The 14,804-nt window shown below is 40.3% G+C and overlaps 2 gene segments (V, D, J or C); both read left to right on the top strand.

Annotated features, from left to right (window-relative positions):
* Positions 1 to 6,161: 6,161 nt before the first annotated feature.
* Positions 6,162 to 6,801, top strand: LOC134352438 (T cell receptor alpha variable 38-2/delta variable 8-like). The segment is given in 2 exon segments: positions 6,162 to 6,296; positions 6,443 to 6,801. Coding segments are annotated over 2 exon segments (402 nt in total).
* A 13-nt stretch (positions 6,802 to 6,814) lies between these two features.
* Positions 6,815 to 9,014, top strand: LOC134352436 (immunoglobulin iota chain-like). The segment is given in 3 exon segments: positions 6,815 to 6,822; positions 7,468 to 7,550; positions 8,701 to 9,014. Coding segments are annotated over 3 exon segments (405 nt in total).
* Positions 9,015 to 14,804: the final 5,790 nt, after the last annotated feature.

Here is a 14,804-nt window from a genome sequence, read left to right as displayed (position 1 = left end):
TTTCGGCCCAGAACGTCGACTCATCGTTTCTGACTGATGCTGCCCAATCTGCGGAGTTCATCCAGCGTACTGAAAGTGTTGCTTTGATCGCAGCATCTGCAGATTATTTTGTGTTTATCATGAAGTTTCTACTATCTCCGGCATTAATTGCAGCCAACCGCTATTCTCTGTGAAAAAAAAACAAAACAACACTATTTCAGATATCTGCGGTAATTTACCGTCATGTGAAAACTTTCTACTCGGTACACAATGCCACTATTCGTTATGCAATTTATCTACCTTCACATTAAAATCGTTACACAAAATCACACGTTAATTTATAATGTCACAAAGAGTGAGGGTCTCGAAACAGTGACTCAAGGAGCATCTATAATTCTTGAAATGTGGGCATAGTAACTTCCAACTAATACCACACTATGCCTTCCGAGTGCAGGAGAATTCTAAATCCACTCTTGCACTCTCCCGTGGATAGCATGCCTCGTAATCTTCGCGATTAACGCCGCGATGTTGAGTTTCTGTGTTGCCCAGGACCAGACCTGCTACAGACTGCCACAAATAGTGAAGGACGTAACCTGAAAAACCCTACAGAACGGCAGGTAGGCGGTTACGCGACAGTGCCAACAAGTATGACCTCCGTATTATCCAAAACACGAAAGCTATTGAACTCAGCGCAATAAAGTAATAAATTCGAAAATTAACAACCACCAAAAATAGAGAACTCCTGAACAGAACTCACTTGCTAATCCTCTCAGCCTTCAATATTTATCAACTTTATCTATTGCCCTTTTCTCGTCTGTGTGAGGTTGTCCATTGAACTAATGAAAAGTTTGGTATATTAAAGCGTATTTTAAAGGATTGCACGGGAACTGGCCGTAAGACCATCGGAGAAAATCCTGGCTATTTGACCTCTCGACATTGGTTCTGCCACTGGATCGTAGTGTATTTACTATAAAATCTCAACTGCATTCTCCTGGCAACTTCGTCCAAATTCTGACACACTTACGACTTGAGAAGACATTTACCTCTGTCTGAAATTTACTGGACATGTCCTCCCCAATGCACTGTGGCAAGGAATCCCACACATATACAATCTGGCAAAAAAAAAACACTGTAATTTAAACCATGTCCTCTTTTTTCCGTCTTTTTTTTTCCCGAGGTTGAGTACCTCTGAGGCTCCACTTTCCCGCTGCTGGATTTGTCATCCGCACGTCCACTGTACTCAGTACATTTTTGCCGGTTATGTTACATTGGGATTCATATCATTGCTCTAATCCGAAGAAACATCAAACTCTCCACCTACGATAATCTGCTTGCCCCGGGGTTATTCTCATAAGTATCTACTTTCCTCCCTTATAAACTAGGATACTCTTCCTTTCGACTTTGAGCACACAACTTGTTTTTCAAAACTGCAAATGTAGTGTGATTCAGATTTTATAAATAATCAACGCTACATCATAGTTTTTATATTTGACCGTAAATGATTCACGAAGTAGGACTGTCAAATTTGTATACACCTGAGTTTTTCGAATTCACTCCTTATTTAGAATATTTTCAACGACTCTCTCCCTGCGAACAAATGACATTTTATACCGCTTCCTACTGCTTGTTGCATCAGCCACTGATGTGATCATTGTCGTAGCTTATCCTACCACCGGTAAATGCTCCCTGCTCCCTGCTTCCTCAGCAGTACCCAATACTTTACCTATATTTGTAGCATACGCAACCTCGGCAAAAATCCATCTATTCTGTTATGAAAATCTTGAAAAGCAGAGACCACAATTTTCATAGTTAAACATCGCTGCTCTACCGTCATCTACTTATGATCAAATTTGGCACGCTCCTCTCTCATACATTTCTAATTAGATTTACTGAAAGCGAGGCATCAATATCAAGTTGTACCTCTCAAATTGGTGGGTGAATATTATGACATCGTCACGTCTGCTTAAAAAAATGCTTTCCTTACCTTAAGATTCTACATCAAATCTAGCTCACTCCACAAAATCAGATCCAGGATTTTTTTTTTTAAATCCAAAACTTCGTGACAACATTCAATGAAATTAACTATCGGGATATATTTCTCGATACCTTTAATTGAATACTACACTTGCATCATATTATGGTCATTAATTCATTTAAGTTAATTTACTGTAAGCTCCTTAATCAAATCGTGTTGATTTGGAAACACCAAACGTAGCGAGAAGAAGTTCTGCAATTGCTGCAAATTGTCAGCAGCACATATGCAACCTGCTCCGAAAGCCAGTGGCAGGACTGAAGGCGAACTTAATTACATGAAACGGTCAAGATTTGTGCAGTGATACGTGGAAATTATGTTGTACTTTTTTAGGAATTACGTCCTTATCAGCATTTCTACCCCACCTAAAGTGCGAAAGAAACTGGGGAATTTTACAAAACATAGAGCTCATTCATCTATCCAGACCTAATAGAGCTTTTCTTGTTTGTTCACCGGATGTTAGACATTTTGCTTTGAATCAGCCCAGGAGAAGTGTACTGCAGTTGCATCACACTGAAACGGAACCCGACGACAGGTCTCGGATTGACTGGATCAAAACACAGAAATTCACTGCTGTATTATTCAACTGACATTTGCTGAGTATGAATTTGGATACTTTTCTTCCGCATCATTAATTTAAGTATTCCAAACTTCTCCAAGTTAGTTCGATTTCCTTGACAAGGTAGCGAACGTCTCTACACAATTAACTCCTTGCTTGTGGTACGATGCTTGCGGTAGTAGTGTTAATCATGAAGTATCACTGTTATCCAATAACGGCATTGATAGAAGGAAACTGTTAGAACTGCAGGCTGTCATGGGAGCTTGCGATTTTCCCAACCAGTCCTTATTATTGAATTAGTTATCTACAGAGATATAAAACGGGACAAGGGTCCTTCCTGCACCACGTGCCGCCCCTCCAACAATTCGCCATAAGACCTAAAACATAGGAGTGGAATTAGACCAATCAGTCTATCGTGTCTGCTCCGCCAACCCACCATGGCTGATCTCGCATCCCACTCAATTCCATGCACCTTTCTTCTGGCGATATCCTTTGATTCCTTGACCGATCAGAAACGATGAACTTCAGCGGTAAATTTAGGCACCGACTTGGTTTCCACTGCAGTCTGTGGCATTAGTTTTTTTTTTTTTCTCTTCTTAATTTGTTGCCACTCAGTGGTCACTGCTTATCTTTGTTCTAAATTTTCGCCCCTAAATTTTGAGGCTGTGCTATCCAGTTCCGAGTAGATCCACCGTCGGAAATATCCTATCGATATCTACCCTTTCAACAGTTGGAAGATATCAGTGAGATTGCCCCGCATTGTTCTAAATCCCAATGAGTATAGGTGCAAATATGATAAACCTTCCTAATATGTCTATTCCTGATCCTCCTCTAGTCTCTCTCATAAAACGGCACATATTTACTGAGTACGGGGCCCAAAACAGCTGACAATACTCTTAGTGCAGCATGACTAGTGTCTTATTAATGCTCTGTGTTTTCGTCGTGTTTTGTATTCCAAATGAAACATTGCCAACATTGCATTTTCCTTCTTTACCACATACCCAACTACATACTTATCTTTCTTCCACTTTCATTCATAATTTCGGTTGCATCCTGCAGTTCTTATTATATTCCACTCGCTTTATTTTTTTATATATATTATTCACTTATCTCGTCGAAAGATCAGGTTTTCATCTGTAAATATATATATATATATTCACTTTTTGAATTAATTGCTTTAGCTGCATTACATTTGCGTGTAAGCTCAGATTCGTCATAGCATTCTGTGAAAGCTCTACCTTTGTGTTTTGGAATTACCGTTGGGTTGTGAAAAAATGCTGAAGTACTTGAATGTCTGTGAACACTTCGGGTGGTGTCATCTCATTACTTTATTGCATAGCATTGTTGCAGTCTTTAGGTCGGTTTCATTCTAGCTCTCATATTATTTCATGTGTTTTTTTGTAAAAACGTTTCTTTGGCGATAGTCTAATGTTATAATAAGTCCACATTGATCTACCATTCGTTATGCAATTTACTTACAGTAAGGAATATGTTGTTTATAAGCTGTTGATCAGTTTGCTATTGTCTGTGTTTACGTATCTCTCTCACTGTCTCAAGTTCAGCTACTTGATAATATATGTGCATTATGAATGTGTTCAGTTCCAATAACAATGTTAAGCTGTCTTCCTTTCATCAACCGCTTGAGTGTCCTCGTTTGCACGTGGACATCTGTCAAAAGTAACACTTGCAGCAATCGCTGCTACTTTGACAGCTGGCTGAGTCTTTTCGGGTTTTATGGTGCCTGCCCGTCTAACAGGTACAGCAACACAAGAAATTTTCTTAGAGGCAATCCCAGTGCTAGTACCAGTTCTCTTAAAAAGGAAAAAAGTCCGCTAATTTTGTTTAAGTGTGCTCTCTGTATCTGCTCTGAGCTACAGTGTTCCCTGTTTGGCCTGCGTTCAGCAATGCCGGATGGACAAAGAATAACAAATTTAACTTTATTTCTAAACTTCTTTACGATATAGTAAAACATTCTCTCTTTCAGATTTTTTTAACTCACTAATTATTTCCACTTTTCCTGAACCCATTCCTCCTTGTCTCACTGCCCTGTTTGAAGTCCTCATAATTCAAGTAAATCATTTACCCATTAATCTTGCGCTGTTGTCTATCGCCGCTTGTCTATGGAGCTAGCTTCGATTGGTCGGTTGTAGCCCGGTGAGAAAACACATATTATTCCTCATAGTCGGTTCGATCAGAGGAGAATTTTGAATCCCTTCTGAGCGATGGAAATGGCTGGAGTGAAGTAACGTGATGCGATGATGATGATGATAATAATGATGATGATAATAATAATAATAATAATAATAATCAGTTAGAATACCACAAATATATATTCTAACGCATCAGTGATTGGACAGAAGACATTCCATAATAATCGTCTGCATACAATGATATGGGATAATCAGGCAAGAGCAACTTAAATTATAGATATAGCCATTCGAAACACACACAATATCCAAATCAATAACTGAGAAAAAAAATCATTATTAATATGCTGTAATAAAGTAGGAAATTTAAAAACTTTGAAACATGAACAATGACCCATAGTAATACGTACAGCTGGTATAATCGCAAAGTCACTACATTATACTATTGAACAACTGAGCAAGTAAAGCAGTATTCATGTCGGTCTTCAGAAAGCCACAATGCGAAACACCACAAGAATAGTTCGAAATTTCCGAGCAGTTGACAAATAGACTTGTTTGGCTGTACCTGGCCCTTACGTTTTTATAGTTTAAACTGAGAAAAAAATTTAATGATAATAATTATAATGATAATATTGAGAACAATATTTGCACAATTCTTTGAAAATTAGTCTGCAGTTTGTCGTATCAATTCAGAATTATGTTGCAATTATGCGGGCTTTGTTGATAATGCAAGTAATGTTGCTGACTGTGCAGAGAATAAAATTCGGCGAAATTAGCCAGACTATAACCTGAGTGCATTATAGATGTTATCTCGCAAAGAAAGAGAAAGAAAACTATACAACATTGATTAGCTGGTTCTCACGCAGAGCATTTTTTTTTTAATTTTCGATCCTCCCACTTTTTCCACAGCCACTGGGTAGCCGTGGGAATCCGCATGTCCCCAACCCCACCGCCGCTATGGCGGTAATTTCGTTACCGAGGTGGAACAGTCCATGTTCCAAAACTCTCTTGTAGCGTTTCAACGTTCCTCATTTTTTTTTTCATGCTACATGGACGACTGTACTGGTGCTGCTTCACGTACCCTTGCTGATGTCTTCAATGCCATCATCTTTGCTTCCTACTTCCACTGTGCTCATCAAATCACCTGTTCTAATTCTGAAACCATTCTCCCCTTTCTTTATCTCTTTGTCTCAATCACTGGAGCCCTCTGGAAACTGACAGCTGATACGTTTATCAACCCAGTGACACTCACAGTTATCTTGGTGATTATGGCATCTGTAGATTATGCCATTTCCTTTTCGCAATACCCCTGCCTTTCTCATCAGTTGCAAGGAAATTGCGTGAAAAGGGAACCACAGATATTGTGTATCAAATCTCACGCTTTTTCCCACATCAGATAATTCGGAAACAGTGAAGCAATTGAATCAATCTGGAACAGAAACCGGCTGAGGTGTCTCTGCACAGTTCTGAGAAAGAACCTGCCACAGCAGCCTCTCTAGCGGCTGTATAATCCAGCTGACACCCAGAGACGAGACGATGAAATTTCTCTTGTATGTCACACTCTGCCTCTGCTTTGACCGTGAGTACTGTTCACAAATTTACGTAATATTCGAGTTAAATACGAAACTCAACGAGTGTACGCAGAATCCCTGAAGTCATCGTGTTAGCTCTCTATTGCGTGTTACAGCTAATGCTGTTCCGCTTGTCCTTATTCTTAATTTCCAGACCTCTTCAGCCAGTCCGTGACCCAGAGCCCGACAGCTGTGACGAAAAGTGAATGCCAGTCTCTGACCATCACATGCACTTTTCGTACTGGTTCGACGGGATATTATGAGTTTGTAACCGGACAGTTCTTCAAACAAACACCGCTAAAAACGGGATGGACACGGATCTCCACAGGAACGAGATTTATAATTGCGCAAAATAACGCCGAAATGATATTTACACTGAAAATTATGAATCTTGAAGTTGACGACAGTGCCACCTATTTTTGTAAAGCTGAATATAAATGGAACACACAGTGTTTGGAAAGGGATCACCACCGTACTCAAACAGGAGATGGAAATTATCCCATCCACATCTGAAGCAGCGAAGTTCATGTGCTGGTAATTTCTGAAGGTTCTTCGTCTACGTATCATACAGTCTAGTTTGCAATGGGACTGGCTGTTGTCTGTTCAGACGGTAGTTATTTTCTTCTTCTGTATTTGATTGGAAAACCACCTTTCCCAGGAACTGTGCAGTGAACAGCAAGTGAGAATGTGTCTTCCACTTTCCAATCTCCTACTTCACATGGGACCCTGCTCCAACAGCATGAAAGCTGGAATAGCAGCTGGGAAGATGTTTTCTCCTGCCCAACAGTTTCCTGCAATTTGAACTTGACATGAAACAGTGTGGATTTTGGAATGCACACAACGGAAGATAATCGAACAAAAACTTTTGCCCCCTTTAAATTATATATTCTGGAGTAGGGGAATAGAATCATATGTCACATTACATTCGCACAGTTATCAGCTGAATTCCATAGTCTTTTGCCTCTTTCAGGGAAGTTTTTGATATTTGCTGCAGGTTAGAGAACCGGCGTACGGAAACTAAGATGAGGTCATTTTTTAGAGATTAACTCTCATGGCCGGCTTCATCTGTGTTTGTGAAACACTGAATGCAGTTGTTTTTGTTTAAAAAGTCTGGAATGTTTCAACGCCCTCCATTGATTGCTGCTGAATAGACTGAGTTGAGGATGATTCTTGTACCAGTGAGATTAAGAGCCGGATCACGGTGTGTTACTGGGGTACTTACTATGAAGATGGAACCGGGTCTACAGTCACTGTCACAGTCGGTAAGTTTTTCAACTTTATGAAGCTTCCTTTTGAATGTGCATGTTAGAGCAGTTTAGCTGAAAATTTCAACTTTGATTGATATTTCTGTTACAGAAGCTATGTTGGGTTTGATGCAAAATAATATGCTTAGATTGCCAGTCATACCTTCGTCTTAGGAACGGTAACATAGAAGTAAAAACAGGGCATAACTGTAACTAGGCAGTGCGAAATGAGACGCAGCGGATCATTCCCATATACAGAGCGTGTATTTATTTTGTCTTAGCTGTTTTAGGGGCAGCGGAGCAATACTGCTCTTGGGTCAGCACCTAGGGCGATCAAGTTGATGGAACTTCTCAGGGGTGTCCTTCGGTCAGTGATCGTTTTAGTATAGATCCTCAGAAGCTGCATATAGGGAGATTAAGGATTTTTTCTCTTTTTTTATATCAAGCACATGCTGCCGATGTAATTAGTGAGGGGAGACGCTAAGTTACAACTGAGTCTGACGCCTAAATGTAAACTGAAATGCAAGCGAAATCTGTCAGACTGTGTGAGAACATTTTAAGCTTACAGCATATATACTTTATGCAGCAAAAGTAGAACAAGCAGAATTGGAAAAGAAGAAAAAAAAAGAAGAAAAAAAAGAAAGAAAAAACATATGGAAACTGCCCGGTCTGTAAAAAAGAAATTGAGGATGAGTTGACACAGCGAAAGCGAATAAAATCGGAAATCCGCTGATGCTGGAAACCTAAGCAACACACCCAATATGTTAGAATTGCTAATCGCCTTTCAGTTACAAACATGAAAGAAAGAAAAAAGTAGAAGTGTTCACAATGGAATAGGTAGATCCTCCAAATAGTTGGATGTTGGCTCTCTGAGAATATTTCACAAATGTTCTACATTTTTTTTAAATTAATTCCCATGGTTTCACATACCCCAGCATTTCCATGCAGTCAGTCCACTTGTCCTATTAATTTCCATTCTCCTCCTGCGCCATATAGCAAATATTTCTCTTGCGCAGAAAGTCGCTGGAATAATTCCCAAGTGCACGAAAAACATTTTGGACATATTGTGAACGAAACCAGTCGGTATGGATCCTTCACCTATTCCTATGCGTGGCCAAACCAGTAACGATAGTATAGTAATTGTGATGCCTCTTTTAAATTCCTTCAGATCCTATATCCCTCGTGGCCAAGAGTCCTCCTCTACAATATTCTTATCCTGATGACGTCGTCACAGTAAAGTGCGAATATTCCGGGTTTTGTCCATACACGATACATTGGTACCGGCAGCTAAAAGCAGAGCCTCCAGAATTTACGCTCCAGACGCATACCGCTGGGGATCAGGAGCAGCAAAATGCTGCCGAAGGACAATTCTTCGGTTCTGTCGATCGGGAAAATAAAATCAGCATGTTAAAGATCTCGAAACTGCAAGTGAGAGACTCGGCCTTGTACCAATGTGCCATCAGTCGCCGAAGGGCACAGTGATAGACATGAGGAAGCGAGATGCACAAAAACCTCAATGTTGTGGATTACACAGTGTTTCAAAATATGAGAGGAGTAGTACAAAAATGTACGAGCACAAAGACCGCAGAGAAGATTCTGAAAATCCTGCACTAATCTGTCATATTCGAAATGACGCAGATGTTAAATTCTAACGTTCCGTCCTCAACATCAGCCAACGGGGCAACTCACTGCTAATTACATGAATACACTTCTAAGAACTTTCAGTTCCAAAACAGTCTCCTGTCAGCCGCCACCGCAACAAATATATTATCGCGAATATGCGGCCCATGATGACAAGCAAGAAGAACTTTATACATATGCTTCAGATAATGGCTTTATTGAGACCAGCACAAAAACGGACCGGACGTTATGACTCCAGGCTCATTCATTCACATTCAGACAGCGGAAGTCATACTTACACATTCTGGTAGTAGCTCATTGGACTATATATTTATATATATAAATAAATATAGATTTTATTTTTCAAACTTTTTGCTTCCTGAAAAAAAAGAGATTATGACAGACAATATCATGCTGAACACAGAAATAATTTCGGATTTGCTGTATCCCGTAAGAATTTCGATTAACATTAAATCTCATTTATTGAATTTAACAGGTTTAATTGCATAATAATGCTGACACTTTGAGTAGTTCTACTGAATTTAAACGTTTTGCAGATGATGTTGTACTCAATATTTTATGCCACACGTGCTAGTGTCCAACAATAGTCCAGCCTAATGGTCTATTTAGTGATTGGGAAGATGTTAGAGTCAGTTGAACAGTCTGAGGCGATGGAGCAATTTGTGACACGTGAGAAGATATTACAAAGTCAGTCTGGTTCCCTTACGGGAAAACCTTGCCTGTCAAACCTGTTGTAATGCATTGAGGGGATTACAAGTAAGATAGATAAAGGGGGTGCAGTAGATGTTGCATATGAGGACTGTTCAGAAGGCCGTTGAAAAGGTGCCAACACGAGCCTGCTTACCAAGTTAAGTGCTTGTTGTATTACAAGAAGGTTAGAGCATTGGTTGATTGGAAGGGGGCGGGGAATGGTAATAATGTATCTTTGTCAGTTTGCGTGCCAGGACTGGCGGTTTTCCGCATGGATAGGTTTTGGGACCAGTTCTGTTTATCTTGTATATACATGATTTTGAATATAAAATAGTTACCTTTTTGGTCAGGTTTGCAGAAGATATAAACATAATTGCAGAGGCAGTAAGTGTTGCGGAAACAGGTCGGATGCAGAAGGACTCAGACTGATGAGGAAAATCTGCAGGAAAGTGGCAAATGGAATAATAAATGGAGCAGTTTCTAAACGGGGAAAAATCCAAAACTCTGAGATGCAGAAATACTTAGGAGTCTGTATGCAGAACCAGCTGAATGTTAACTTGTAGGCTGATTCGGTGGTTAAAAAGGCAACTGTAATGTTGGCATTCATTTCAGAGGGCCAGAATGGAATTGCAGGAATGTGATGCTGAGAATTTATGAGGCACTAGTGAGTTCTCATCTGGCGTATTGTGAACTATTTTGGGTTGCTCATTTTAGAAAATGTGTGCTGCTATTGAAGATGGTCCACAGTCGGTTCACATTGGTGATTCCAGGAATGGAACGGTTAACATACTGGGATTTTCTTTATCATTTTTCTGATGGCTGAGGGTCTGTACTCTCTGGGTTTTAAAAGGATGCAGGGGATCTCATTCAAAACTTCCGAATGTTGAAAGTCCTTGTCAAAGTAGATGTGGAAAGGATGTTTCCATTGGTGGACAGCCTTAGGATAGAGGGGCGGCCATTCAAAAAAAAAACAAACAAACAGATGCGCAGGAATTTACTTTGCCAGTGGGTGGTGATATGTGCAAGTTATTTCAACATGTAGCCGTCTTTTTCAGGTCGCTGGGTGCATTTCAGAGAGAGATTGATAGGTTTTGGATTAGACATAACATCACCGATTACTGGAGAATGCCGGAAAATGGGGTATAGGAGGGAAAAGAATGGATCAGCCATGATTGAATAGCGGAGCAGACTCAGAAAATCAACTTAGTAAATCTGTTCTTTGTTCTTATCCGAATTAAATACCTTGTACCCTGTGACCTGTTTATTCAACCGTTGCCTCTGAAGGGGTTAAAAAGAATAGCCACATCTGGTAACTACTGGCATAATACATGTACCCTTTTTGACCTCGTAAATTACATTAACATTGCCTCCAGCTTCCACAGTTCCATAAAACTCACTTGTTCTACACCTTTCCCACTGTTCTCTATCACCTTTACTCCATCCCTGAAAACATGCGGATCTGGCTGATGATATATTTATAAACCTAGTGACACTGAGTTATCTTGATCAGATATGTTTTCACACTGGCACGTTTCAATGTTGTTATTTCCTTTTCGCAGATGCCTGGTCTTTTCATATTTATCCAAAAAGATGATGAATTACTTGTATTGACGTTAAAACTGTCATGGAGGACCTTTCTCATCAGTTCCAAAAAGCTTGAGTGGAAACAGAACCATAGCTATTGTTCAATAAACCATACGTTTTCTCGCAAGAAGGTAATTCGGAATGTGCGCAGCAATTGGATAAATCTAGAACAGTAAGCGTCAGAAGTGTCTCTGTCCTGTTCTGAGGAATAACGTAACACAGCAGTCTAGCTCTCCGTCATATAAACCATCTTACACCCGGAGACGAAACGATGAACATCCTCGTGAATGTCATTCTCTGCATCTGCTTTCGGCGTGAATACCGTAGGCAAATTTCTGCAGTATGCGGGTTAGTTATAATACTGAACAGGTAGATTAGGTATTTCTTGAAGTTATAGTATTAGTCGTCCTGCGAATTTCACAGCTGATGACGCTTCCCTTCTGCATTTCTTAATTTCCAGTCTTCTTCGATCAATCAGTCATCCAGAGTCCGACAGCGGTGGTGAAGATATAATGCTTGTCTTTCACCATCAAATGCACGTTCCGTAAAAAAATCATCAAGCGATTAATTTATAAACGGACAGTTCTTCAAACAGTCGCAGCCAGGAACGGACGGGCAGCGTATCTACACAGGAGGAAGATTTATTAAAACGGAAAATAAAGCATAATTATCCTTAAAATGTTTTAATCTTGGAATTAAGGGCAGCGCCACCTATTTCTGTAAATTTGAATATAAACCTGAATATGCACAGAGCTTGGAAAGCGATTCCTGCTGTGCTCAAATACTCGCTGCCATTTATCCCATCAACAGCTTAAGGAACAGAGTTAATCTGTCCGTAATTAAACGAGGCATTTCCCCTGCGTTCCGTACAGTATATTTTGCAATGGGACATGAAGTTTGCTGTTCATACTCTTTCTCTTCTCTTCTGAATTTGCATATACAAAACTGCCTTTCACAATTCTGTTTATAGCGAACAACAAGTGATAATGAGTTTTCTCCTTCCCAAACCGTTACTTCAGATGTTACCCTGCTCCAACAGGACGGAAGCAGGAATAGTAGTTGGGAAGCTGTTACCTCCAGCTCAGTCCATTCAGAGATTTGAACCTGACATGAAACACTGTGGATTTGGGAATATGCACAAAGAAGAATAATCGAACAAAAACTTTCAACACCGAATGAGTATATATTCTGGAGTCAGGAAATAGAATCATATGTGGGATTATTTTAACGCTGCGATCGTGTGAATTCCATTGTACTTTGCACCTTTCAGGATTTTTTCTTTCACATTTGATGAAGTTTAGGAAACTGACATTCGGAATGTATGAAACGGTCATCTTATTGTTGTCTTTTTCACAGGTAGTTTCACAGGGGTTTCTGGAACACTGCATGCTGTTGTTCATTTTTGAAAAAGTCTGCAATAGTTGTACACAGTCCAATGTCGGCTACTGATAAGACTGAGCTGAGGATGATTTGTGTACCAGTGAGACTGAGTGTCGGATCACGGTGAATTACTACACCAGCTATCGAGGTGGAACCGGGACCACGGTCACTGTTACAGTCAGTAAATAAGTGAACTGACGAAATTTAAAAATGCAGTTTCATCGAAGTGCGTTCAAGGGTAGTTTTGTTGAATATATCAAGCTTGTTTGAGATTACGTAGATAGAAGCTATAAGATTGAAAGAAAAAAATAACGCGTTTGGATGGCCAGCCATGAGCTCTTCTTTGGAAGTGTACAATTCAAGTAAAGGCAGCGCAACTCTGTAACCATGCATTACAAGAGTAGAAGCAGGACTGCATTCGCCGATGCAGAGCGATTATTTGTGTTGCCAGCAGATGGTTATGGGGGCAGAGGAAGAAATGCTGATCTTGGATCATCACATTGCGTAATCAAGTTTCACGAAACCTCTCAGAAATATTCTGTGCTATGTGACTCTGCAGGTCGACGGAAACTGTATGTTGAAAGCTTGAGAAAGTCACTATTTATCATGCACAACCTCTAGATGTGATTAATCAGTGGAGACGCCCAGTTGCGAATGAGCCTGACACCCACATATAAACTGCAATACAAGCGACGTTGACAGTACATTTTAAGATGATAGCATATATACCATATGTAGCCAAAGTAGAAGAAACATCATCAGGGGTAAAAGAAAAACACACACACATGAAAACTGATTGAGCTATGAGTAATACGGAGGTTGAATTGTCACAGCATGAGAACATCTACAGATGCTGAAATCCCAAGCAACAGAGCGAAAATGCTAGCTGTTCTCCACATGGAAAATCACTCCCATCTCATGGATATTGTTTCGCTAAAGTACAGATCAACAATCTGTAGACAGTGCAGCAATCGTTATAAATAATCTTATTGCTCAAACCTTTTTTCCCATTCGTCCTTCTTTCACAGAAAAAAGAAAACAAAACAGCAATGTGTTTTACACAAGGGAAGAGGAAGATCCTCCATCTCTCAGAGTGGTCGCGCTGGCAGATTGTTTCTAAATGTTTTATATTTTAGTTATTATTTCCCGTGAATTTTCAACTTTTCCAGCATTTACGTGCAGGAATTAAATTTCTCCAGCTGCACCAGCTGCCAATTATTTCTCCACCTCGGCAAGTCGTTGGAAAAAAATTGCCAAGGGCAATGAACGCATTTTGGACACATTGTCAACGAAACCAAACTTTGCGAAACTTTCACTTGTTCCTGTTCGTGGCGGATCCAGTAACATAGATGCATAGAAACACAGAAAATAGGTGCAAGAGTAGGCCATTCGGCCCTTCGAGCCTGCACCGCCATTTATTATGATCATGGCTGATCCTCCAACTCAGAACCCCGCCCCAGCCTTCCCTCCATACCCCCTGACCCCCGTAGCCACAAGCCATATGTAACTCCCTCTTAAATATAGCCAATGAACTGGCCTCAACTGTTTCCTGTGGCAGAGAATTCCACAGATTCACCACTCTCTGTGTGAAGAAGTTTTTCCTAATCTCGGTCCTTAAAGGCTTCCCCTCTATCCTCAAACTGTGGTCCCTCGTTCTGGACTTCCCGTACATCGGGAACAATCTTCCTGCATCTAGCCTGTCCAATCCCTTTACGATCTTATACGTTTCAATCAGATACCCCCTCAATCCTCTAAATTCCAACGAGTACAAGCCCAGTTCATCCAGTCTTTCTTCATATGAAAGTCATGCCATCCCAGGAATCAATCTGGTACACCTTCTTTGTACTCTCTCTATGGCAAGGATGTCTTTCCTCAGATTAGGGGACCAAAACTGCACACAATACTCCAGGTGTGGTCTCACCAAGGCCTTGTACAACTGCAGTAGTACCTCCCTGCTCCTGTACTCGAATCCTCTCG

Source organism: Mobula hypostoma, chromosome 10 (assembly GCF_963921235.1).
Source record: "Mobula hypostoma chromosome 10, sMobHyp1.1, whole genome shotgun sequence".
Classification (NCBI taxonomy): domain Eukaryota; kingdom Metazoa; phylum Chordata; class Chondrichthyes; order Myliobatiformes; family Myliobatidae; genus Mobula; species Mobula hypostoma.
Note: the sequence above shows the minus strand (reverse complement) of the source record. Positions and strands in the feature narration are given on the sequence as shown.